The sequence below is a fragment of the Microtus oregoni genome, unplaced genomic scaffold, assembly GCF_018167655.1.
Source record: "Microtus oregoni isolate MIOR12 unplaced genomic scaffold, Mior012 000011F_ref0000422, whole genome shotgun sequence".
NCBI lineage: Eukaryota > Metazoa > Chordata > Mammalia > Rodentia > Cricetidae > Microtus > Microtus oregoni.
The window spans coordinates 6,566,274-6,593,328 of NW_024543070.1; the positions used below are offsets into that span (position 1 = coordinate 6,566,274).

General features: G+C 37.2%; 1 protein-coding gene across 1 annotated transcript; it reads right to left on the bottom strand.

The window, feature by feature from the left end:
- Positions 1–20,175: 20,175 nt before the first annotated feature.
- On the bottom strand, positions 20,176–25,269 carry LOC121453547 (prefoldin subunit 5-like). The gene is made up of 2 exons (XM_041660417.1): positions 25,258–25,269; positions 20,176–20,583 (listed from the first exon to the last, which is right to left on the bottom strand). Exons 1-2 carry the CDS (start codon positions 25,267–25,269, stop codon positions 20,176–20,178), a joined length of 420 nt encoding a protein of 139 aa, XP_041516351.1.
- Positions 25,270–27,055: the final 1,786 nt, after the last annotated feature.

A 27,055-nucleotide genomic window follows, 5' to 3' on the forward strand; every position in this document is an offset into this window, starting at 1 on the left:
AATGTTTTTCATAGTGAGACAATTTTATCTCTCAAATTTATATACAATTTTATCTCTCAAAGAAATTGGTGAATAGTAAGAATAATCTTTAAATATTAAACACTGCTAAGACAGGGATGCTGATATAAAAATAACTTTACTGTGTTTTCTCAACACTTCATTTCATTCTTGAAATTCTCTTACTTCCTAATAGTAAAAATGGACATTACTTGCAAAGAATTTTTAGGCTACTATGTCTATAAGTTATGAGAAACAAGAAGGCGGATTTGGTCAACCGTTCCCTTGGTTTAGTCATTTTTAGCAGTCCAGAGAAGCTTGCAAAGGGACATTCACAACAAATTCAATATGTGTCTCTGTCTATGTTGATGTTGTCAAAGTAGTTCATTCTTATTCTTTGATGTACACATGTAATGAATAATGTAAATACATCTGACTTCCAGGCATGGCATCATCATCTGGGCCACCAAGGTTCAAGAGGCCAAAAACTATGTTCTAGTAAATAAACCATCCAAAATAAGACTATTACATTAACTAAATTATGTCACAGTTATGATGACATGACAGAAATTAGCTTCTCTAAAAATGGAAAGATAACTAATTTTAAGAGGGTTCTAAAATAATTATATAATAGAGGAAGACTATAACTTATCTAAATCGTGTTTATAAGATTAAAGATTCTTGCTATTTTGATCAATGAATAGCTGAGGATTGCAAATGATACCCTCCCATTATTAATGAAACTTGGCAATTCCATTAGAGTAATATGCAGCAGTTGCACTTTATTACACCTGATGAGCTTATCAGTCATACTTCTCAGAGCTCCAGAATTCAGCATGAAAGCAAGAATCCTTAGAAGGTTAAATGAAAGGACAGACTGAAGAAGTAAGAGGACTGTTTATTTTGCTCTTGTTCTGAATCAAATGATAAGTGACATTAGGGTTCTCAACTACCAGGTGTTATACTGCCAGCATTTTTAACAGCCATTGGTCAATTTTTGCTCTATTTCAACAGCTACATTTTAATCAATTGATTGAATATCAGGCCACTATTCACTATTTTTCTGTTACCAAATACTTAAACTCTTCAAACAAAATGGAAAGCAAATGTCGACAAGACTAAACTCTATGTTTCATCCAATTCAAAAAGAAGAAAACCCCTCCAAATTCATAGTCTTCTAAGTAATTTAGATTTAATGGCCTGACTTTGAGATTCAATAACACCCTGCCCTTGACAATGTCCTTTTATACCAATGAGGACTTTTTTTCTACACTATGAATACAAAGGTGTGCTGAGATGTTAAAGCAATATATCAAGGTCATATCAAATAATTTTTTTATTTATGTCTGGGAGTGTGTGAGCCCAAATAAGCATGCCATTTTGATAATTATAGAAAATATGAGGAAAGTTTATGTGTAAATGAAATTGTCAAATACAGAATTTGAGTAATGCACATTTATATGGCTGTGGAAATTCAATGTAAGTTATTACTTTTATGTATAGGTAGTAATTTCAAATGATTTTTATACATATCATTGTTCTCATTTGAGCTCTTTCTATGTAATTGTAATTTTAATGGAAATTACAAATTAAATTAATTGAAAATGTGTTTTAAAAGTATCTTTGTTTACATATTTATCTTCTTGAATAGATTGCTGAATATTAATACTTTTGGGTAATAAACCCTTGGGAAAAAATTCAATGAGAGAGACCAAATCCTATTCCCAAAAGATATAGAGTAACAATGGGGTTAGAAATATACTGTTGCTTTTTGTGTGAATAACATTCAACTTTAGCTCTTTTGTTGCCATAGGAAAGATAAATGTTTTTTTTTTCTTTTTTTGTTGATGCTGGAGAAGTGAACCCAGGGTCTCATGTGTTCTGAACAACTGCCTAACAATGAACTATATCTATGCCAAAGAGAAACGTTAAAAACCTTTAATGAATTTTGAGCAGGAAGAACTCTCAAGTAAAAGGAGAGATCAGAGAAGTTTACTTGAAAACTTCACTAGTGTGAGATTTTTCCACTTTATGTAGGCTTTTAGTGCTATGAACTCTTAGCACTCCTTTCATAGTGTCCTATAGGTTTGGGTACATTGTGCCTTCATTTACATTGAATTTGAGGGAGTCTTTAATTTCTTTTTTTATTTCTTTCTTGACCCAGGGGTGATTCAACTGAGTACTGTTCAATTTTGATGAATTTGTCGGTTTTCTGCAATTAGTGTTGTTAAATTCTAACTTTAAACCATGATGATCCAATAAGATACAGGGGGTAATTCCATTTTTTTGTATCTATTCAGGTTCACTTTGTTACTGAGTATGTAGTTAATTTTGGAGACTATTCCATGAAGTCCTGAGAAGAAGGTATTTTCTTTTGTGTTTGGATGAAATGTTCTGTAAACATTAAATCCATTTGAGTCATGACATCTGTTAGTTCTTTTATTTCTTTGTTAAATTTCTGTGTGGCTGACCTGTCCATTGGCAATGGTGGAATGCTGAAGTCTCCTACTATTAGTGTGTGACGTTTGATGTGAAATTTAAGCTTGAGTAATGTTTCTTTTACATATGTGGATGCTCTTGTATTTGTAGCCTAGATGTTCAGGATTTAGACTTCATCTTGATGGATTCTTCCTGTGATGAGTATAAAGTGTCCTTTTCTATCTCTTCTCAATGATTTTACTTTGAAGTCTATTTTGTTAGATATTAGGATAACTACGCCCACTTGTTTCTCTTTTTTAATTTTTTTTTATTGAGAAAAGGCAAAAAAATTTCCGCCTCCTCCCAGCCTCCCATTTCCCTCCCCCTCCTCCCACCCTTCTCCCCCTCCCCCTACTCCTCTCCCCCTCCCTCTCCAGTCCAAAGAGCAGTCAGGGTTCCCTGCCCTGTGGAAAGTCCAAGGTCCTCCCCCCTCCGTCCATATCTAGGAAGGTGAACATCTAAACTGGCTAGGCTCCCACAAAGCCAGAACATGAAGTAGGATCAAAACCCCCTGCCATTGTCCTTGGCTTCTCATCAGCCCTCATTGTTCGCCATGTTTAGAGAGTCCGGTTTTATCCCATGCTTTTTCAGTCACAGTCCAGCTGGCCTTGGTGAGCTCCCAATAGATTAGCCCCACTGTCTCAGTAGGTGGGTGCACCCCTCGTGGTCCTGACTTCCTTGCTCATGTTCTCCCTCCTTCTGCTCCTCATTGGGACCTTGGGAGCTCAGTCCGATGCTCCATTGTGGGTCTCTGTCTCTATCTCCATCCATCACCAGATAAAGATTCTATGGTGATATGCAAGATATTCGTCAGTATTGCTATTGGATAGGGTTATTTCAGGTTCCCTATCCTCAGCTGCCCAAGGAACTAACTGGGGACACCGCCTTGGGATCCTGGGAGCCACTCTAGGTTCAATTCTCTTGCCAACCCTAAGGTGGCTCCCTTAACTAAGAATTGTGCTTCTGTGCTCCCCTATCCAACCTTCCTTTATCCAAATCATCCTTTTTCCCCAAGTTCCCTTATCCGCCCCTTCTCACTTTTCTCTCCCCATCTCCCCTTACCCCCATCCCACCCTACCCCCAAGATCCCAATTTTCTCCCCGGCAATTTGTCTACTTCCCATAGCCAAGAGGATAACTATATGTTTTTCCTTGGGTTCACCTTCTTATTTAGCTTCTTTAGTTTCACCAATTGTAGTCTCTGTGATGTGCATTTCATTGTAGACCATGTTTGCCTCGCACTCACAGGGATCCACCTGCCTTTGCCTCCCAAGTGCTAGGATTAAAGGTGTGTACCACTACTCCCTAGCTTAATATAGAGATAATTTTGTCTCGTGTGTTTGTTCACCTCATCTGAGAAGGAATTAAATAATAGAGTAGAGAGTGTGGGATGCTCTGTGAATAATATTCAATGTCTTTGTGTATTATCCTTATTATTGTCCAACAGACCTATGAAAAACGTAGCAGAGATGGAGTTAACACATGGGCTTAAGAGCATAAACTTCCATTTATCAATGTTAAATTAATTAATTTTTCCAACAGCAGAGACAAATACTAAGATGTTTAATATTGCGTGACCAAGTGATCAGGTAGCATACTAACAACATTGGATGCTTCTCACATAAAAAGATATGTCCTTGCTTCAGGAAAACTTACTCTGGTAATGGCTTTGCCTTCCCTGGATATTTCTGCCAAAACCATGAATTAGAGATACAAAAATACTTTTTTCCATTGCTGTGGTGTTCACTATACCATTGCTTCTGAAGAAGGAGGTCACTTCACAGCCAAATAAGCATGGCATTGGATTCAGGCTCATGTTGCCATCTTTCCATCATCCTGAAGCAACTGGCTTAGAATGGTGGGATGAGCTTTTAAAGACACAGTTGCAGAGCATCTTAGGTAGAAATCTCCTGAAATGCTGAGGGAAGTTTCTCTCAATGGGTATGTGAATCCTTTATCAGCATCCAGTATATGGGACTATTTCTTGCATACTCAACATGCCTATGTTCAGGAATCAACGGCTAGAAATGGGAATGTTATCAGTAACCATAAGCTGGAGCGACTCAAATTAGTAAAATTCCTCTACCCTGTTCACACAGTCTTATGCATACTTGAAAGTCTTCATTGTAGAAAAAAAAACAGACTCAGGAGCCACAACAAATGATAGCTCACAGACTACTGGAAAGAAATTTGACTGTTTCTTCTCCAGGGAGGTAAGTAAGAATATGTCTGGAAGACAGAAGATCTTTGGGGCATCTCTTAGAGTTACCATGCCCTGTAATTAATGTCAGCAACAACTACAAAAACATATTACAGATAGACCGATCCTTTAAGGATAAAGGTGAGGATTCAGGTACAGAACCAAGACCCGCTGAACTCGTAGCTGAGGGTGAAGAAAATACAGAATGAGGAAAAGAAGGTGGTTATAAATATCATCTAAGGCATCTGACTCGCTATAGAATCCTTAGTTGTTATTGCCATAAGTATTTATCCGTTTTACTAAGATTATGCATATGTGCATATGTACAGATATATGTGTATTATTTTCTATATTTATTCACCACGTAATACAACAATGGCCAAGATAATAGTAGTAGTAAAATATTGTTCAATCTATATAATTATGTTTAAGTTACAGAATGCTAAAAGATTAAACACTTCTCAAAACACATTGCCATGTATGTATAAGTGGAATAGTTACGTAATAGCTGAGATTATGACCTTTATTATTTTTATTTGGAAATGAAATGTTACATAAGTACACATGTTTTGGTGCCAAGTTGACAAAGGGTGGAAATTTTAAATCATTTTAAAGTTTTAAATTTTTCTTATATGATTCTTTTTAATTTTCTTGAGAATTTTGCCCATGAATATTGCATTACTTAATTTCCATGCCTGCCTCCGTCTCCACCTCTAACTCCTCTCATTTCTTCTCCCTCCCTCCCAAATCAAGAACTTTCTTTTGTTAAATAGTCTCTCTCTCTCTCTCTCTCTCTCTCTCTCTCTCTCTCTCTCATTCTGACTCTCTCTCCATACTCTCCCCCCCTCTCCTGAGTTCATTTAGGGTTGCTCATATGAATGCATGTTTAGTGCCTGAGAACCTTTCATGGAGAACATCTCTAGAGAAAACTGTTTTTCCTCCCTCAGTGCTCATTTATTACCTGTAGCTAAGGGTGGGGCCTTGGAGGTTTCTGGGACAGGGATGCCTTCAATGGTTGTGTCTTTTAGCTGAATCTGCTTTAGAGTTTTAGGGGACTCTTCTGATTTAACTTTTTAATGTTCCTTTTTGTTTCTCAGTTTCAATTACACAAATTCTTAGACCTTACTGTGTCTGAACAAAATCTTTGAATGTGTTCTTTTATGGGCAAGAAAATAAAAAGACTATTTATGCTTTTTGGAGACAGCTCTTAGTATCTTGGATAAATGAAAAGTAATGACTTTTAATAGGTAGCTATGCCTGCTGGCAAAAGATTTTTTTCCCTTCTAAAATGCCATGATTTCATCCTTCCCACACCCTTCAAACTGTTTGTCTAGTTTTATTCTTACAAATTACTTTATTATTAAATATGATAATACATGTAAGCCACTGAGCACATTATTTCTGGCAATATAGGAACAAAGAAATATTATCAAATCTGCTTGCTTCTTTGTTTTATGTTTAACTCATTGGTCATAATAATGTAGCATTCTGAAATAACAGAACTTTAAGGCTGTCTATATGTAAAGAGATAGAATGCAATAAAACCTGATATAGTGAAAGAGAGAAAAAATGATACCAAAAAGACTGTACCTTTTTCAGAGTGATCTTCTTAAGGATTGATAGTTACATAGTTGAACCCCAACACTGTGAAGCAGCTAGAGGACAAGCAGGGGAACACATTCCAAATTCTTTTGTCTATGCATAAATTAACCATCCTGTCATAACTAATTTAATCTTCCTGTACACCCTTAGGCCAGAGACCTTGTCTTCTGTGTTTTGGGTAATCAAAAGTACACAGTCAATACTCAATAATTAATAATAATTAATATTGAATTTCATTCTCTGGGCAGTATTCCCAGTATTGATAATGTCAGGAAGGATTATGTCTTCTAGAGAAGCATGTACCAGACTCTCAAATATTTTCCACCTACAGCCCTTCTTGCATGCAAATTATGGAATCCTGAGTGAGTAGATATATAAATAAGTGTATGAATTAAATACTTATTGTTAATAAATCATAAATTTTAAGCTAACCTTTGATATACATTATAATTTTACCATGTATTAAACATAAAAGTAAATTTACACACTAGTAAGATGGAATCACTTGTTTATTTTTAAATAAAAATCAAATATTGACTGAGTATTTGATACTGTAGGTCATAGAAAATGTTCAATAGACATGGATTTGACTGTTCTTTTTTATTTTATAATCATCAGTAATGGAAATGACTCTTTGCATAAATACTCACTACAAAACGACAGATGTATGTTTAAGCCATTAGAGAAAGTCATGGAAATCATGCACTAATCCCCAAATAAAACTAATTTATCTATTGTCTTTCATTGCCTGTATTCTTTGGTCATCTTTCATCCATATGATTTCTCTTCATGTATAATTCATTTCAATCTCCTTTTGTTTGGGGATGTGTTACTTATCAACTTTGATCAGTGAGGGCTATAGGAATCTAAATTCTATTAATATGATTTTTCCATGTTAAGTCTGTGAGAAATAAAAACATTCAATCCTTTCCTGTTGGTACAGTACTCGCTATGAAGGATTTGCTGCACATAAACCCATGAGGCCATTTCAGGGAGCTCACTCTGTCTAATAATTTGATTATTGTTTAATTACCATTGTATTTTGTTATGGAAAATGTGGTAAGTTTTTAACTTTAAAAAATTATTTTTTAAAAAAATTGTTTTAGTTATGACAAATCTAAATATTCAAAAGTGTCTTTCCTAATGATTTGGTCCTGTAAATCTAAATTGAGATATTTTCTTTGAAAATCATCTAAGATAATGATGACAACGATGATTGCTTTGCTGGAGACATTATTGTCTTTTAGGCTCCTCATTCTTATTATTCTCTTGTTTCAGTATTAGTCCTCATGTATGAATATCTGAATTCTCAAACTATAAGCAAAGCTCGGTGATCAGTCCATATCTCCTGAGGAAGAGCAACTTTGTCCATAGAATAGGTAGGAAGTAAATCCCAGAAAAAAATTATTTTTATATCTGTATCTATATTTATCTCTACTTATCTATAATATATTGACAAATGTCCTGCTCCATTATTGTTCCATTAAATAAATTAGATCTGAAGTTGCCTTTCCACATATCCACTTGTCACCTCACATTTTAAGCAAACAAACATCAAGTTCGGAGTACATGTTCTTAAAACTGATATCAAACAAAAACCAATTACTTTTTCTACCATCTTGGACTACTGACCACACCATTTCCATATAAGCAAAATGCTTCATAAAGCCATGCTTAAAGGAAAAACATGATTGATTTTAATCACTTAAGCTGCTTCAACATGTCATTTTTCTTCTTTCCTGCTTATAACTATTGCCTACTTATGTTGACACATGGAAATCTACCAGTTCAAGATACTACTTAATTTATGACAAGTTCTTTGCTCAAATAATCACTGCTAAATTTAACTTATCTAAAGTCTTCTTTTACACATCAAATTTATTTCTGATCTTTACTAGTATTCTTTGGTAGACAATTGAAGCATTTAAAATCAGTGTTATCACATGTAATCTTAGATGTATGGTCACTTCAAAGGTTAAACTCTTGAGTGTCTTATAATTTCATTTTAATTATCAATCAATCAACCAATCAATCTTCAGACACTTATTTTACAATCAATATTCCGCACTCAAGTGGGGAGAGCTGAAAATATACAAAACACGCATTGGAGTGTGCTTGGGAAATTCCTGTGGGTTCAGTTGCGGTGTGATAAGTTATTGGAAATGCTTATTCTAAAAATTAACTCTTAAAATTCAGCATAAAACATATATGGCCTATGCAAATTCTTTAATTGGTTGGATCCCTGATTGATAAGATTTCAGCTATTTGATACTACCTTAGGCTTGCTTACTTTTATATTTTATTTTCTTTATACTCCTTAGTGTTTATATAGGTCCAGTTTTCTGATAAACATTGTGAAGTATTTTTATTTCTAAAATGGTAACAGCCAGACCCAAACTAGCTACTGTCCTTTAAATTGCTTCTGGCAAAGAATTCATGGGAAGATAACCGCCAAATTCCTGGGGTAGTATAGGGAATTTGTGCGGGAGATAGCCCTAAATGTTAAGTAACTAATTCAAGTGATCACTTTATCTTCGGAATGAGTGTTTAAAATTTGTTCAAGTACATCTAATGAGAAAACCTGCTTCTTGACTCTCGTTATAGATGCTGCACATACACACCTTGCCAAGGCTGCAGCACTCAAAAGTTTCATGCAGAGCCTTCGCTTGGGTGACATATGAAATATTTGTTTACTTAATTTCACCTTGACGGCCCAATCCTGATAACTGAGGGAGATGAGGTTTGCATGTGTCCTGTCACCAGCTAGATACCGTTTATTGCTCACTTTCCCCACCGCCCTGCATTTTGAACTGTGGGTTAAACGCATAGGAGGCACTGGCACAGACACTCGGCTCAGCATCTCCTCAGAGCTCAACCCATTTGACAGGCTCTCACTAAAAGACCAGTGAGTTTCCAGGGCTGGGTGCCTCCTTCTTCTGGCATTTCCATGTGGATTGATTTATTTATTAGCAATAAAGATGCCAGCTTCCTAAAATGAAGTGCATTAAATTCATGAGGGTCAGGCAAGCATGGCACGGTTGACTCTAAGCTCAGCAATTACAAGACTCCTCTCCCTTCTTTTTCGATGAAAGTACTATTTTCTGAGACAAATGCCAGGTAATGCACCCACCTTTGCCCAAGCAAGAAGTGATGATTTTTTTCTAAAACAGCAATATACATTTGTCCAGCTTCTCTGTGCATTTGCTTACAGTTGTCAAAATTAGATAAAAATCTAGGTTTTGAATAATCTTCAAATTCATTAAAGGATTCCTTTGGAAAACATATTGAGTATTTTAAAAAGGCACTGTTAAGATTTCCTTAGTGATCTAACTCAAATTATGGAAGATGTAATCATTTTATAGTATTATTCCTTGATAAAATACAAAGAAATTGTTTAATCTTTAAGACAATATAAAAATTATTTAATTTTAAAACCTCTTGGTGTAATGCCAGCACTAAGGTCTCTGGACTACTTACCTCTTTGGTTTTTTTAACATCCTGAAATGCTTTTCATGATAAAAGATACTTGCATTAAGCATTATTATTGCTTTATAATTAACTAAAGAGTTACATTGTTACGGCTTTTCATTTCCCCCTTTGATTAATAGAAATACATTTTAAAGTCAGTTGAAATTGGCCTTTGTAGTTATTCTGTGATTGAAAAAAAAAATCAATTCAAGATATTTGTTTCAGTACATATGCAATCATTCCCATCTAATTGGCACAGATGTGTTGAACTTGGAAATCAAAGTCATTTAGAAAATTAATACTCCATGTAAGGTACCTTATCAGAAGCCATGCCAATCATGTCAAACCTGAAGCACTCTTTCCAATTGGAAGAGCCTCACTAGATCAGAATACCAAAGGCAAACCAACTCGGCCAATGGTAAAATCTCAATGTTTGTGATTCCATGTGTCAGCTTGGAACGCACAAAGCTTGAACGTTGCCTGATTTCAAATTGTGTATTTACTGACCAGATGAATGATTTATAGAGCACTTTAAAGTTTATAGCCAATAAACATTTTAAATATTGAAGTGTATTAGAGAGTGAAATAAGCCCCTGGATGTGGAATTTGGAAAGCAGTGAGTAGAGAGAATAAAACATTTTACTTTTATCTTTATTTTTTTTGGTTAGTGTTCTGTGTCTTAGCCTGAATAAGAGTGATCTAGTACCAAGGTCTAGGGATGGTGCCCTAGTAGAGATGCTGCTTACCTAGGTAAGACCCAGCTCACATCTGAATTCTGAATGCTAAAAACCCAACAAACTATGGACTGCTGGGCTCCCAGAACACATTAAATCATGTTTGGTATGTTTTCAGTGAAAGGCAGTGATGGAACAGTAATCTGGTGGTCTGAAATGTGGCAAAAGCATGGGCTGGCACAATCAGCAGACTCTAATTCTGATAAAGGAAAGAGAACCAGAAATGGCTGTTGCTTAGTAGGAGGGTGGGCATGGTCATGCGGAGCTGCCTCATAGTTCTCAAATCTGGCTTTGGCTTTAAATAGGCTTTAAAGCTGTTGCTTAAAATACTGTGGTTTTCAAGGGGGTTCATTGTGTTTTCTCCATGACTATCTGGTAGAATGGGTGCAGCAGTTCACAGTTTCTTTGTTTTAAAGATGATGAACATACTCTCAGGGGAAACACTGGAAACAAAGGAATCACATGCACTGGTTTGGGATGCCAAGGAAATCTTTCAGGCAGGGAATTTTCAGCTCTCTGTAGAGGACTAAAGTATTTATAGCTGGAAATCTCCTCCCTGTAAGGAATACCATAAAAAGGTAATTTTTGTTTTTTATTTTAACTTTTTCTCATTTTATATACCAATCCCGGTTTCCACTCCCTACCCTTCTTGTCACTCCACCTTCCCCCCACCCACCTCCATTCACTCCTTAGAGAAGTTCCCATGAATTGCCAACAAAGGCTGGCATATTACTTTAAGGCAGGGCCAAGACCTTTCCCCTTATATCTAGGCTACTCTTTTTCATTGTGACTGGACTTCTATGTGCTGGGGCAATTAGAATCTGGAATATTTCAGGATCTGGGGCAATTAGATTCTGGAATATTTCAGGATCATCTTTGAAGGAAAGAGCCAAAGATTTAGACTGTGGATAGAGAGAACCAAGAAGTTTCTTGGTACTGGAGCCTGCATTCTGTCTTAGTGATCTGGAAGAGGAGGCCAGGACAGATATTTTTTTTTTTTTTTGATTTCTAGACTAGTAGAATCTAAGACTCTAGGCATAATTCTGTTTCAGTAATACTCCCATGAGAAAATGTATCTCCTTTTCATTGATATCAACTCAAATGAAGACATTAAAGAAGTTGAATACTGATTTGACATCTCTCTCAATGTTCAGTCAGTGTAAATATATTGAGGGATGGTTTAGAACATGAAAGAAATGAGAGAATAAAACTGCATTTTATTGTTACGGATTTCATTTAATTCTAAAACTATAGTTACATTCTTTGGGCCTGAAAAACTATATTAACCTAAGAAAAATCCTATAGCCAAAGAATACAATTTGTGTGTTGTTATTTCAGGACATTAGCTAGCCTTGCAGCTGGGAGCCGGGCAGCAGAAAAGCAGGCCTGCTCGCATCCTTCTACACAACAGAAAGAGCGGGCCCCTGTTGTTGGCTTGACTTTTGAAATCTCTAAACCCACCCCTAGTGACACACTTCTTCCAACAAGGCTGTACATCCTAATCCTTCTCAGGTAGTAACACTCCCTGTGACTGAGAATTCAAATCTCTGAGTCTACAGAGGCCATTCTTATTCAAACCTCAAACCACGACACTCCTTCAGGTACAAGCAGTTCTCTGATGATTTCTTGAGAATAGAAAAAAAAAATTCTGCCTCCCTATAGTTGGAAACTATTAATTTATGCTCAAAATAAAATTATTAAAAAGAAACTGGCTTAGTTAGGTATTATTTTCTGCAATTTAAAAAACATCATGAGGTCGGGCGGAGGTGGCGCACGCCTTTAATCCCAGCATTTGGGAGGCAGAGGCAGGCGGATCTCTGGGAGTTCGAGGCCAACCTGATCTACAAGAGCTAGTTCCGGGATGGGCACCAAAGCTACAGAAAAACCCTGTCTCGAAAAACCAAAAATAAATAAATAAATAAATAAATAAATAAATAACAACACCATGATCAACAGCAACATTGGTAGAAAAGGGTTCATTTCTTCTTTCAAATTTCAGTTAAGGAAGTCAGAGCAGGACCTTGAGGCAGGAATGAAGCAGACACCATGGAGGAATGCCCCTTACTCCCTTGCTCCCTGTGGTTTGCTTAGCCTTCTTCCTTATATAACTCAAAACCTCTACACAGGGATGACATTGCATTTGTCATCAATCCAGAAAATACTCCCTAAATTTTCTCACAGGCCGAACTAATTGTCATTTTCTCAATTGAGGTTCCCTCTTCTCAAGTGACAAGAACCAGACAACAAAGAAACCAAGGAGAGTAGGAAGAAAGTGTATTGCTTTTTAGAGGAGCTCATTTGTGCAGCTGAGTACTGGACCACAGATCTAATCTATTCCCTGACTGGAGGACTCCTTACATCATCTACATGCTGGAACCCAGATCCAGTCTATTTTCTCATCAGGTCTCTTAAATGAGCTGTGTTCTGTAACCTTGACACAATATCTTTGTGCAATAACACATTGTTGACCTGATACTACAATTCAGTTACAGTTTTTGATTTATGTTAATCTTTCTACACAAATGATGGTCTGACTTTCATTTCTAGATTTTAATCTCTGGGTAACTGTCCTACAACAAACTTCTTATAGTTACATATATTCATAAACTGTCATCTTTATTATATTTCAGAGTATAGCTTACTTAAGAATTTATCATTGGAAAATATAGGTTTTTCCAAATTCTCAAGATTTCCCATCTTTGTTTTCACCTAGTTAAAACCAATTCTGGAGACAACTCTTCACTTCCTCATTCCACTTTTTCTGCTAGTTCCTCTCACTTCCAAGCCGAGTGCAAAAAATAGTGTTCCAATCTTAGAATAAGTGACAGTACTTCAGGGGTAATGAAATTCAATCAATTAAGTATTCAAAAGTGTCTGAGCAAACTGTCAAATAGTCACCCAGCAATCACTGAGTACTATAAAAATTAAATCCAACTGGTGGAATTCTACACTGAGGCATCCTCTAAGCCCCTGGGCAGTTAAACTCCCTAAGTTTACATTTGCAGACATAGTCATACATGTCTGAATCCAAACCTCTTTGGCAGTTCTTACACATGTGGCATTTTGAAAAATTGTCTAATGAACAGAAAAAAATACTTTGTTACATAACTTTATTTCAAGGACTGGACCGTTTTAAAGGCTTGTCCTCCCCTTGTATTCGTCACGGCTTTCTTCTCTACCATCTGGTGGCTGTACCCATGTTCATGACTGAGGATGTATTCTGCTATAGCTTGAGAAGTTATTTTGTGAATTTATTTAGGAATTAAGGGCTAAAATGTATAAAAGCACATCATTGGTGAGAGTCAAAATATCCTCCAGTGAGTTATGTGCCTGATCACTTTGTGCCTTCTTGCACAAAAGAAAATACACCCAGCTTGGTTTGAGAGCTAAGTCCTTCACCTTGAATTTCGGGAAAGTTTTGAGTAACTGAGATAAATGGGTATCTACCTTCCTTGAGAGAGGGGCACCATGGTATATAACGAATCAGACTGTGTTTTTAAAAGAGCAAGCATGATTTTTCTGTTGCCTATCTACTCATTAATGTTTCACTGATGTGGGATTCCCCTCTGTATGCTGTGAATACTATTGGTTAATAAAGAAACTGTCTTGGGCCTCACAGGAAATAGAGGTAGACAGGGAATACCAAACAAGATTGCTGGGAGAAAGAAGGAGGAATTAGGGAGAAACCATGGAGCCACCATGTGGACAGATGTGTTGGAAGTTTGTTGGTAGGCCACAATTTTGTGATGATGCACAGATTAATTGAGATGGGTTAAATTAAGGTGTAAGAGTTAGACAAGAAGAATCTAGAGCAAATGGGTCAAGAAGTGATTTAATTAATACAGTATCTGTGTGATTCTTTCAGGTCTGAGCTGCCAAATAGCCCGAAAATGAACAAGTGGTCTTCTTACTACATAATTGGCATGCCAATGTGGTTAAATAAAATCTACTTAAAACCTGAGAAAGTTTAGAAAGGAATTCTGGACACAAAAATACAGAGTTTAACACAGCTTTTAATGTTTGCTGATAGCATGCCACAGCTCCTTTAAGAGAGGTTTTCATGATTCAGCAGTAGTGAAAAAAAAGCCATGTATGGACCAGCTGTGTGCATAGAGATGGGGCACTGTGCATGGATCTCAGAGACATGAGCAGCTCTGCCATGCTGGGCTGGGTGGGGCAAGCAGGCAGTACCATATTTCCCCTAGCAATGACACAGCTTAAGTTTTTAAGAAGCACTTAGGATTTCAGGAAGTGCTCCTGTACAATAAAGAATTAAAATACACAAAAGGACAGAGAAAAATAGACCTCAAAATGAGTCACAGTATTGGATAAATGTATGCAGGTTTGGGAGAGTAAAGAGAAGAAAAAGAATATAGACAGTTATAAAAAGAAATAAATGTATGTTTTTTTTAAATAAAACAAAGTCTTTAAAGAAACAGAGTACAGTCATAGATTAAAAGGAGTAAAGAAAGAATAAGCCACATAAAGATGAAATATGCACAGAGAGTCTATATTATGCATTTTATTGTATTTTCTTTGAATTTTTTGACTGTGAAGGAGATAACTAACCAACATAGATATTTTTAAAGTATCTTGTCTTCAAAATTTGAGTCTAAGGATATGTTGCTTTGGAAAAGAAGTTCTTTTTTGTTTCCACAGAGGATGAGAACCCATGGATTGTTTCCAGACTAAAATAGTTTGATGGACCAAGAATTCCTGATGGTAACCTTAAACACCACTCAAAAAATTACTTTGCCCAATAAACTGCAGGGAGCAGTTTGGAGAAGACCTATGCCCATGTTCCCAAATTTTGTTTATAAATGTTTCTTTACATTTAAAGGCAGATATGCTATAGATTTGCATAGGTACAGATTTTGTTTATTGATACAAATTATGGTCGATTTTGTTATATGTATTTCTGCTCTTGACTAAGGTATTGTGTTTGTATAGCTCATTTAAAAATGTAGTGTATAATTCAGAAATATAGATCAATAGATAGATAGTCATCTCTAATAGTCAAGCTTATAGTCATGTGAGTTAGGTTTTTTAGGTGTTCAGAAATGTAATTCAGACAGGTAGGTATTCTTCAAATATGTCAAAGATTACAGAATATGACATTTAAAATGTTTAAAGAAGTTAGGACTTTTTTGTGACAGTGAGACACATATTCTCCTGTCAGCACCAGTCTACTTCAAGAGGATGATGGGCATGGAGGAGGCTCCTTATGCAGTTTGTTAGACAGTTGGGCAAGAAACTGCTCTTACCTGGACTACTTGATGAACTGGGCATGCAGGACCTGCAGAGAAATGACTGCTGAACTTGCCTAAAGGTGAGTCGATCCTTCAGGATTCCTGCTTTATAAAAGTCTGCCAGACATTCTGCAGGACACAGAAAAAATGTGACTGATAAACTGTCAATATAGGTGGAACTGTATTTGAAATTTCCTACTTCATGGAAAAGTCTGCTGGATTCTATGGGCCAGTAAACCCAAGATGGATGCCCCAATGATACAGAAAAACTTTGGATGACCTTCCAGGCAGTTAGAAGTCTCTGTCAATTCTAGAGTTTTGAAAAATGCTTACAATGCACTTCCTGTTTATTTAGGTAATATTATATCCTTCTGGAGTCTTTGATGGAGTTGAAGAATTTATAGCTATAGTTATAGTTTCCTTAGTAGATATAAATATTATAACTGTAATTCCTTTTTTTTTTTTTTTTTGGCTTTTCGAGACAGGGTTTCTCTGTGGTTTTGGAGCCTGTCCTGGAACTAGCTCTTGTAGACCAGGCTGGTCTCGAACTCACAGAGATCCGCCTGCCTCTGCCTCCCAAGTGCTGGGATTAAAGGCGTGCGCCACCACCGCCCGGCCTGCAACTGTAATTCTTGCTTAACACTTGTTTGCTATAGGTAATTTTACTGTGTTAACATTAAAACCTTCCTTTTCATTTAAACAGAAAAGAGGGGGTAATATAGGATTCCCCTCTGTATGCTGTGAATATCATTGGTTAATAAAGAAACTTTCTTGGGCCTGCACAGGAAATAAAGGTAGGTGGAGAAAACTAAAGAGACTGCTGGGAGAAAGAAGGAGGAGTTAGGGAGAAGCCAAAGACCTGGCACCAAAGATAGATGTGTTGAAGCTCTGCTAGTAGGCCATGACCTTGTGGTGATGCACAGATTAATGGAGGTGTGTTAAATTAAGATGTGAGAGTTAATAAATAAGAAGTTAGAGCTAATAGGCCAAGCAGTGATTTAAATAATATAGTTTCTGTGTGATTATTTCATGTGAGCTGCTGAACAGCCAGGAAATAAACAAGTGGCCTTCCTATTACATTTCACTTTGTGAGTGTTGAATCCCTCTTCTCCAGGAAGAAGAGTGGGCTTATTGGCCCAATTTTCTGCACCTTCACTGAAGGGTCTTTTGGATGTATGTATACTTGTCTTCTGTTTATTCTTAGCACCAGCATAACTACAGTTTCTGCTGCTAAGATATCATAGTATTTTGCAACATAGTTAGTTGCCCAGTATGTGATCAGGAGTTAGTTTACCCATTATTTCTGAGGATTCTTTCTTTCAATACTATCTACCTTTCTCAATAATAGGAATAGAAAATGAAATAATATTTTTAGAATATGTGTCTATACAGAAACAGCTTAATGTAAAACCGTACTTCTAGGTCACTATTGCCTTTTCTCTGGCAGGTTGTACTGGCAGACATCCAAAACATCTTAGGACAAAGTTATTATAATAGCTAAGCAGGATATCTCAGTCACCAAGACCCAGAATATTTCTTAACTAACATTTGAATGCTTAATATATTTTGAAAGAGCCAAGACCATTCCAGGCCGTGGCCTACTTTTTCCTACCTTAGGATATTAGCCCCCTCTTCTCCTTAGTGGCAGTCAGGGACAGGGTTTCTTGCTTCTAGTAATGGCATGCCACTATAAGTCTCTGATAAATCATCCTGTATATGTCCTAGATCTGTTTGCTTCTTCCTTTGCTCATTTGACACCTTCTTTGACTCATGTTCAGTATGAAACAAAGATGCCATCATTTCTAACATCCTTAACCTGATATTACCCTGCTCCTTTGAATTTACTATGACGCAACAGCAATCTCACAGCCAAGCTGACACCCCTTGTTCTTACACTCAGATCCCTGCAAGAAGCATATCTGTTGTCCTTGTCTCTCTTGCTCTGAATCTCCTCAGAACCTCCTGCTTTTTTCTCCATGTTTTTTTTTTACTTTACTTAATTCTTCACAATACTTTTGCATATCTTCCTACAAAAAGAGAACTATTTTGTGCATTTCCTTCCTTTTAGTATTTTCATTGGTTCTCCAAAGCCCAGTTAGACTGTTAAGCTTTTTATTACCTAACGTGCGTGGTGAATCTCTAAGATGGGAGCCCACCCCTCAGATTTAGAAGTTTATTTGTTCACGAACAATTTATTAAATTGAATCTTCTTATCAATGATGTCAGAGGTATGCAAAGGTGGTACTGCCCAACATTCGTGTCTCAACCTTTTAGAGCACATACTCAAAATCTGTTGGAAGCTCCTATCCTAAATGTTAGATTCATGCTCAGGTTTAAGTAACTTCTTTCCACAAAGTTCCTCTTTGGCAGATTTTATTATTGACTTCAAAAACATTTCTTGCTACTATTTTCCCACACTTCCATCCAATTTCTTCAACTACAGTGACCAAATGATTCCTTAAGAAAAACCTAGATGTTTTTTGAGCTGTTTGGACCTTGCATCTTCTGAGTAATTTACGTAGTTTGGGAGTTTAAAAGGAAAAACTGAACTGTGTCTGTGGCTCTCAAAACATTGCTAAGGGAGACTCTGTCTCTACTTTTGAAAATAAACACCATATGGACAGGCATACTCATGTTTCATTTCTTGTATCTTCTTTTTTGGTGTATATATAGAGATGGTATGATTGTGTATATGAATTTTTACTACAGCATATGCTCCATGTGCCATGGAATCCCCCTGCTCTCTCCAGCCCTCAAGGACTGTGATGCCTCTAAACTCATAACACAATATTATGCTAACAAGGTCATGCCTTTGCATTCTATGCTGAAATAAATGGGACTGTGTTTCCAAGTGATATTTAAGGTCCTTAAATTCTCTAAAAGCCAATGTCTGTGTGAAAACGCAAAGCAGAGAGAGGGATTTGTGGTGTTTCATCTAGAATACACTTAGTCATTATTCACAGATGATCCCTGAACCATTGCCTGCTCCTATCTCAGGCTGATTTCAGTGAAAGGAAAGCTGTTTTGCATCGCATTCACATCTCTGGGAAGAGCACCCAGGTACTGACATTCCAATTGTTTTATGAATGTGCCAAAGAAATGGCAGGATGCCAATGACGGCATCCACATGGTTGTTTGAAACAACACCCCAGATATAAAAAGAAAGCAAAATCCCTCACAGATTGCAATGTGTACAATTTTGGCCGTTTTGCACATCCTCTGCAGCTGTGCATTCATGATGCTATATTTAAGCAAAAATCTTTGTAAGAATTTGTCGAGAGGAGATGGAAGTTTGGCCGCCATTTTAGCGATCTGGCTGTAGTAGTTGCCAAGAGTGTCTTCTTCCAGACTGAGCTATGCCTGTCTGGGAATGAGCTAAAAGCAGGATGGCAATGGACCTGGAAATTAAACTTTTCATAGATGGTAGCACTCCTTCAAAAAATTTCAAGAAACGATTGTTCTCTTTAGGAAAGAGATTACTGTATTTGTCTGATGCTTTTAGCTAAAAAGGGCTTACCAACTGGAAATTGTAATCAGTTAGGAAAGAGAAAGACATTAGAAACACTGTGTTCAGATTTGACACATCTTATACCTACTATCATCTTCACACTGAAGAAAGAGGAAAAAAAAGTAACACACAGGAAGAAATTCACTATGGGAAACAGGAGACTACTGCCTCATCATCAGAGGCCCCACTGATTTTATATTGTTGAGAGAAATACTTTAGAGCAATCCTGTCCAATAAAGACAGAAAATAAGATATCCTGTGGATTTATTCACTGCTGAACGAAGAAATGTGAAACTTGACACTTGGAAGAGATAAAAGTCTTTGAAATTTTTGGAAATGCCTTGTTTTAGAAAGCACAGAAACAGCCCATTTGAATAAACAACTGCTTAGAATCCAGGGAGTTGTCTCAAGTAGGAAAAGAGAAATCGCTCAAGCTAACGCCATGGCTTCCTGCAGGAAGATGCTGTGCCTACTGTACCAAGGCTTAGAGATCCTTCAATGCTGACACTGAAGAGTACCATCATCTCCCAGAATCCTTTGAAGCAAAAGCTATATTTCTCTACATCTTATTGGCCTATTACATATTAAAACATTTGCATATTTTTTCAAGATAGAGATGATCATGAGATGAATTGAGGATATCAATGAATTTTAAAATTACATCCAAACTAATTTCCCCTGATTCTCCTCCAATTCATAATCATTATTGTCAGTAAATTGATCACACCACCTTCTTAAAGTTCTAGCTTGGAATTTGAAGGGCTGCTTTTTCCCTGTTTTTTTTTTTTTTTTTTTTTTTTTTTTTTTTTTTTTTTTTTTTTTTTTTTTGCTCAGCTAGCACATTTATTAACATTAAACACAAGACCTTTTTCCCAGACACCAGTAGGCCACTGCCCACAGTCTCGGGCCCCCCTCACTGCTTGATTCCTGCAACACATCCTCATGCCTTGGCAACCTTCTGAGTCTCTCCGGGAGCTGTGAGCTGCTGGTACTTCTGGCTCATCATTTCCATGACTGCTTGTTTTATGGCATGCTTCTCCTGTAGGGCTGGCTGGTTTTTCTCCATCTGCTTGGTAAGAAAGTCTATCTTCCTTTTGAAGAAGTCCTTGGCATCTTCAGCTGTCTTCACATAGTAGCCAGTTCCCACATCTAGGAGCACATGCTCCATATCACGGAGCTTCCCAGGGGCACACATGGAACTCATCAGTGGGATCAGTAATTCTTTTTCCTTGTTGCTCTTGTTCAGCACATTCAGACAATTATTGGCTTCCACATACTGGGTCTGCACCACCTTGAGCTGAGCAATAGATGTGGGCAAAAGCTCCAAGGTAAAGAATTTTTGGTATAACTGGTGTTAAACTTTGCCATGGTTACACTTCTTTTCAAAGCTTTCCCTCATATATTTCTTGTATAAATAAACTTTTATGGTTTTAGATATAAAGAAAAGTGGACAACAGAGGGCCTATAATTATGATATGAGCACACATACCCATATGCCTTATAATTAATATTATAATGAATAATGAAATGTCAGAGTTAATAAGGCAATTGTTATACTCACCATAATTAAAATTATATTTTGCTTAGATTTTTGTATTTGTACAAATTTCCTGTTTCTATCTAGACCTCTCATTCAAGGATCATTTGAATTTAGTCATACTGTGCTTATAACTTCCTCTAGGCTGTCATAATCTCTCAAACCAGCTATTCGTAGTATATTCTTTTTTTTTTATTGAGAAAAAAATTTCCGCCTCCTCCCAGCCTCCCATTCCTCCCCCCTCCCCCCACTCCTCTCCCCTCCCCCCACTCCTCTCCCCCTCCCTCCACTCCTCTCCCCCTCCCTCTCCAGTCTGAAGAGCAGTCAGGGTTCCCTACCCTGTGGAAAGTCCAAAGTCCTCCCCCCTCCATCCTGGTCTAGGAAGGAGAACATCCAAACTGGCTAGGCTCCCACAAAGCCAGGACATTACGTAGGATCAAAACCCAGTGCCGTTGTCCTTGGCTTCTCAGCAGCCCTCATTGTCCGCCATATTCAGAGAGTCCGGTTTTATCCCATGCTTTTTCAGTCACAGTCCAGCTGGCCTTGGTGAGCTCCAATAGATCAGCCCCACTGTCTCCGTGGGTGGGTGCACCCCTTGTGGTCCTGACTTCTTTGTTCATGTTCTCCCTCCTTCTGTTCCTCATTGGGACCTTGGGAGCTCCAGTGTGGGTCTCTGTCTCTATCTCCATCCATCGCCAGATGAAGGTTCTATGGTGATATGCAAAATATTCATCAGTATGGCTATAGGATAGGATCATTTCAGGTTCCCTATCCTCAGCTGCCCCAGGAACTAACTGGGGACCTCGCCTTGATGGGGAGAACTTGGGGCGACGGGATGATTGGGATAAAGGAAGGTTGGATAGGGGAGCAGGGAAGCACATATCTTAATTAAGAGAGCCATTTTATGGTCATAGTATATTCTTAAGCTTAGCTTTTTTCTTATTTTTTTTAATTGTTTGTCTGGTTTTTTGTTTGTTTGTTTGTTTGTTTGTTGTCTTTCTTAGAGTGGGTTTCTGCCCATTGAAATGGTCACAGAGATAAAGGCCCATTCATTCCCACTCTCTCCGGTCAAGGATATGCAATATCACGGGTACTTTTCTAACACTAACTTTGATCACCAAGCTAAAGCCACATTAATCGGATACCCTCTCTCTCTTATGCTACTGCTTGTTCCACTTTTCCCTTTCTCTCATTTCAGTCTATACTTTTGAGAAGGAAAGCACAGTGTGTAGTGCAAACTTCCTGGATGGGAAGTGTGTTCCATCTCCTTGATGATGTGTAGTTTAATACAGCATTTATATAACTTATTTGGAATTCCTTTCCATGTGAAATTTGCCTGTTTTTCCTTGTAGACCAGGCTGGTCTTGAACTCATAGAGAACGGCCTGCCTCTGCCTCCCAAGTACTGCAACTAAAGGCATCCACCATCACTGCCCAGCTTAGAATTAGTTTTAATTGAAAGTAAAGTTATTTAAAAAGTCAGAGAATTCCAGTGTGAAATAAATGATTTAACAGCAAAAATAAACTGTGTTATTAATATATTAAATGACAACATTGAAGCATGTTGGGAGAATCTTAACTTAAGTACTTTGAAAATTAATGAAGGTTTTAATACCAAACAAAAGTAGGAACATTTAAGCACTATACTGTGATAGTTAAAAATACTTCCTATGAATGTAAGGGTTAAAGCTTTAGAAAATGATTTGTCTTAATTAAACAATTAGGATGGATAGTGGTAGGAAGTCAGTGTCTCACTATTAAAGTGAGGGACTCAAGACATATAATGAAAGGTTTGAGTGTTGGGGCTGGAGATTACAGTGTAAGTATAGTTAGCTTAGTGTCGACAGAAATAGGTGTATTTACAACCATGAAAAGGCACATCTATGTACATTCGTTGTGCCTACACACCCTGTGTCTGGAGAAGCCCTGTTAAAATGACCCCTCAGTCAGCACACGCATCACCCAGACATTCCTATATAAAAATATCTAAGTCAACACATTCATCACCCAGATATTGTTTCCTAAAGAAAATCTCTAAGACTTCTGGGGGCAATGGTGAGTTATCAATTTCAATTTGGGGCATGACTGTACCTGATGAATACAAAGACCTTTTAGTAGCCAAAATAGAGAGTTGTTCAATCAAAACTGTGATGTGAAGATATAGAGAACAGACAGAGGCCATGAGCGCAAAATGACAAGGTTCAAATTATGGCTCCAGTTCTTACATATCACCCTGAATCAATTGCTCCGTCTATCTTTGGTTATTTTTCATATTTTAATAGATCATATTTTCAATATTCCATCAAAATCTTGGAAAATGGTATGGGATCAGAAATATTAATCTGTAATCCCAGGCACATGTGAAACATTAAAAATCTTTGAAATGTCATTAAAAGTTTATTTGCTTTTATACACTCAGCAATATTAGCTGTTTTCACTTTCTAAATGAAAAGTTATTTTTATCAATCCCAGAAACGACATTTTCAAAGTGCATGGAATTGATGATAGAAATACCAAATCAATTTACTAAAATTTATTTATGCACACAAATTTTCATTTTCAAATATTTACAGTTTATGTTAATATACATTTAGATAAATGCTAAATCAGTTGTTATGGGTCTCTTTGATTTTTACAAATGATTGAATATCATATTTGATTTTAATATGGGTATTTATTCTAAATGTGGCACCATAATTTTGGACTGTGATTATCTGGTGTCACAGCTGACCAATTCTATTATTCCTGTGAAAAATTCTGTTAGAATGTTTGCTTGATGTTGGATGGGAAAGAAATAACAGAAAGTTGACTGCAATTTAAAGCTACAAACAGTTGTACTGGATTTGAATGAACTCAGATTTTTCTAGACATCTCGAGAATGTAAAATAGTCATTCATGTCACTGAAAAAGGACACCAAGCAGTGGCTGGTGATAGAAGAAGCCAGAGAATGAGGGACACTGATCTTGTGAACACCACTGCACATTCCAAAATGCTCACCGCATTCTTTAAGATAGAAGACATATTTCAAAACTTACATGAAGTATTGAACAAATGAGGTTGGAAAGTATTCTTTACTTTGCCCATCCCAATTCACATGGCCAGTCCAAAAGCCTCATTTTTAGAAACTTTCTGGTTGAACAGAGGCAGTGGTTGATTTTTAAATTTATTTTTACAGTTTCATGAATTTCTATTACCTTTTTTATTCATTTTAAATCCCCATCCTCCTCCCTCATCACCTCATTTCTGTAAAACTGACTCCCTTTTCTTGTCTGTTTTAATATGTGCATCATAGTGTCACCACTGTGGATATATGTATTAGTATATTTAGTCAAGATCTTAAGCTAATACCAGTTGCTTTCTACATTTTAATATAGCATCATTTATTTTTCCTAATATAAAAAACACTTCAATATTCTTGTTGATTGTTTTATTTTGAGACAGTGTCTCTCTGCATAGCCTTGGATGACCTGGATCTCACTGTGTAGGTCAGGCAGACCTCAAACTCACAGATACCTATTGCTGAGATTAAAGTTGTGTGCCACAACTTGTGGCCCAATACATGACCCCTTCAATTCAACTGAGGTGAACTGTCACTTCGCTGTATAGCTTCTTGGCAATGGAGGACAAAATCATTGATTTAAATGTGAGGTATTTGAGAAGATGAATAGCAGACATGTATCCGATCCAGACTGAAAACAAGTGTATCAGTTACTTTTATTGCTGGTACACCTACTGAAACAACCTAAGGGACAACCTCAAAGAAGTTTACTATAGTAGCAGTTTCAGGGACTGCAGACTGCCATAGCAGAAAAGCACCTGGGACAGCTCTGGCCATACCATGGTGAGCCACGTAGCAGAATGGAGGGCCAGCACTAACTTTTTCGTCCTCTCACCAAGTTTTCAAATTCTAGACAAGGTCCCAGCTACTGTGCTCAGGCTGGGTCGCTTCCCTTCAGTGTTCTCTGGAAACATTCTCCCCAACCCAGAGTCTAAATGTAGTGGGAATGACAATGGAAATTGTCATATAACTACTGTGGAAGACAAAGTATCCTATGGGAGAGATTTGAGTTCAACATATTTTCTGTGATGATTGGAGAGTCAATTGCTCTTTTCACTGGCTGGTTCAAAGTGTTTGTTACTACCTGAGGTTCCTTGGGTCTTAATTCATGAAGTAGGAATAAAGTGTTCTATTCTTACTTGGTGCATACACATGTAGACCTGTAGCTCGCGGTTCCAAGTTTAAAGTGGGAATGTTTCCTTAGCTCAGTACTTGTGTCATATTTGTCTCTGAGCAGAGAGAGAAAACAAACATAATAAATGTGTACCATCTTCTCCAGGACTCTAATGATACTTTTTATCAACTTGAAATGTGAGTAAAGGTAAAAAAAAAAAAAAAAAAAAAGAGTTGCGGGATGTTCATATTTGTAGCTTCTCTTGTGACTAAAAATAAGGATAGGAGTAGTCTATACATCCAGGGGCACTCACCTGTGCCTCCATCCTGTCTAGCACAGCACCTGCTGGGCCCATTTCAGTGGCCTAGCATCACTTATGTGGTGTTTTATGAGAATAGGTCACCCTGTTGTTGTAAGGGTTGATCAATGCCTGTTTCTCTTAGCAACCTGAGTTTCTATGAAGCATTGCCCAAAGCATAGTAAAGCACACATTTAAAACCGGCCCTGCATTTCACAAAGCATAGGAAAATTCAGACATTGGAGGCAAAGAAATGAAAGTATGAGATTCCAAAATATTTACTTTCAAGGACAGTTGATCTCTGCACCACGTAAAAAAATGTTGAAAATTAACGAGTGTGTCAATAAAACGAAAATTCCTAGCTAGGGTCCTGCGAAGAGACACCATGACCACAGAAACTCACATAAAGGAAAACATTTAATTAGGACTGACTTAGAGTTTCAGAGGTTAGTCCATCATCTCTGTCGTGGGACCATGGCAGCAGGCATGAAGTGGTGCTGTCGAGGCAGCTGAGAGTTCTATGTCCATATCAGCAGGCAGCAGAAAGTGAATGCTACTCTAGATCTGGCTTGAGCATTTTCCACCTCAAAACCCACCTCCCAGTGATGAATCTTTTCCAGCAAAGTCTTACCTTCTAATAGTGCCACTTCCTATGGTACTATGGGGCTATTTTTATTCAAACCACCACACCAACACTATCTTATCTCAGATTTTCTTTCATATGATACATATCTCCACTGGTTTGGGTATAACTATTATGTAGCTTCCCATCTTATTTTGTGTTCTGTTGAATGTTTAAATTTGTGCTACAAGATTTCCTTGTTAGCAGGCTTAGCCAGCTGTATTGGATTATACTTGTAATCCCAGCACATGGGAGGCTGAGGAAGAAGAATTACTGTGAGTTTGAAGCCAGCCTGAGCTTCATAGTGATTCCAAGGCCAGCCAGAGCTAAATCACAAGACCCTGTCTCATATTAAAAAAAATGATTAAAAAACCCCAGGAAATATACTGTTTTGTAGCAATTTTAATGAGAAAATTTTTTACTGATGCTATGCACAATTTTTGTAATAAAGAATTGGAATGTTATAAAATATTTGAAATGCATCAAACATTTTACAAAATTATTACTCATAAATATTTTATATTGTCTTCATTTTCTGTGTTTGCTATTCCATTTGGATTTGTCATGAGAAATTCAAGACACAAAAGTCAGGAGGCAAAAACAAATAATGTTGTTAATAAAAAATGTTTTGTGAGTTGGATAGATGGCTGAAGCACAGTACTTTCTACATAAGCATGAAGATCAGAGTGTGACTGTAACACCCCTTCAAAACCAGGCATGGTCCACCTGTGTCTGTATCTGTAGCAGTGAGCAGAGCCAGAAGCAGGAGAATGTCTAGGACTTGCTAGCTGCCAACCTAAGCCAAAAACCATAAGTTCCTGTTTGGTGTCAGTCCGTGCCTCAAAGGACTAAGTTGGAGAGTGACAGAGGATATCCGCCTCTCGCCTCTTCATGTGCACACAGATACATACAGACACACAGACATATGCATCCAACACAGAGATACTCACATGTACATTCACCACACACACACACACATACACACACACATGCATACACCGTACACACATTTGCATACCACACCCATGCACAAGTTGTTTAAGAAGCAGAGTAACTCATCCTCTTCTATTTTATTTTACTATTTTTTTTAACAGAAAACTAAAGCGCCTCAAGAAGACTTAAGAGATTATATTTCCCAGAGATACCTCAGAGGCCAAGTGAAAGAAAGGAAGACAAATTGTTCTCAGACCA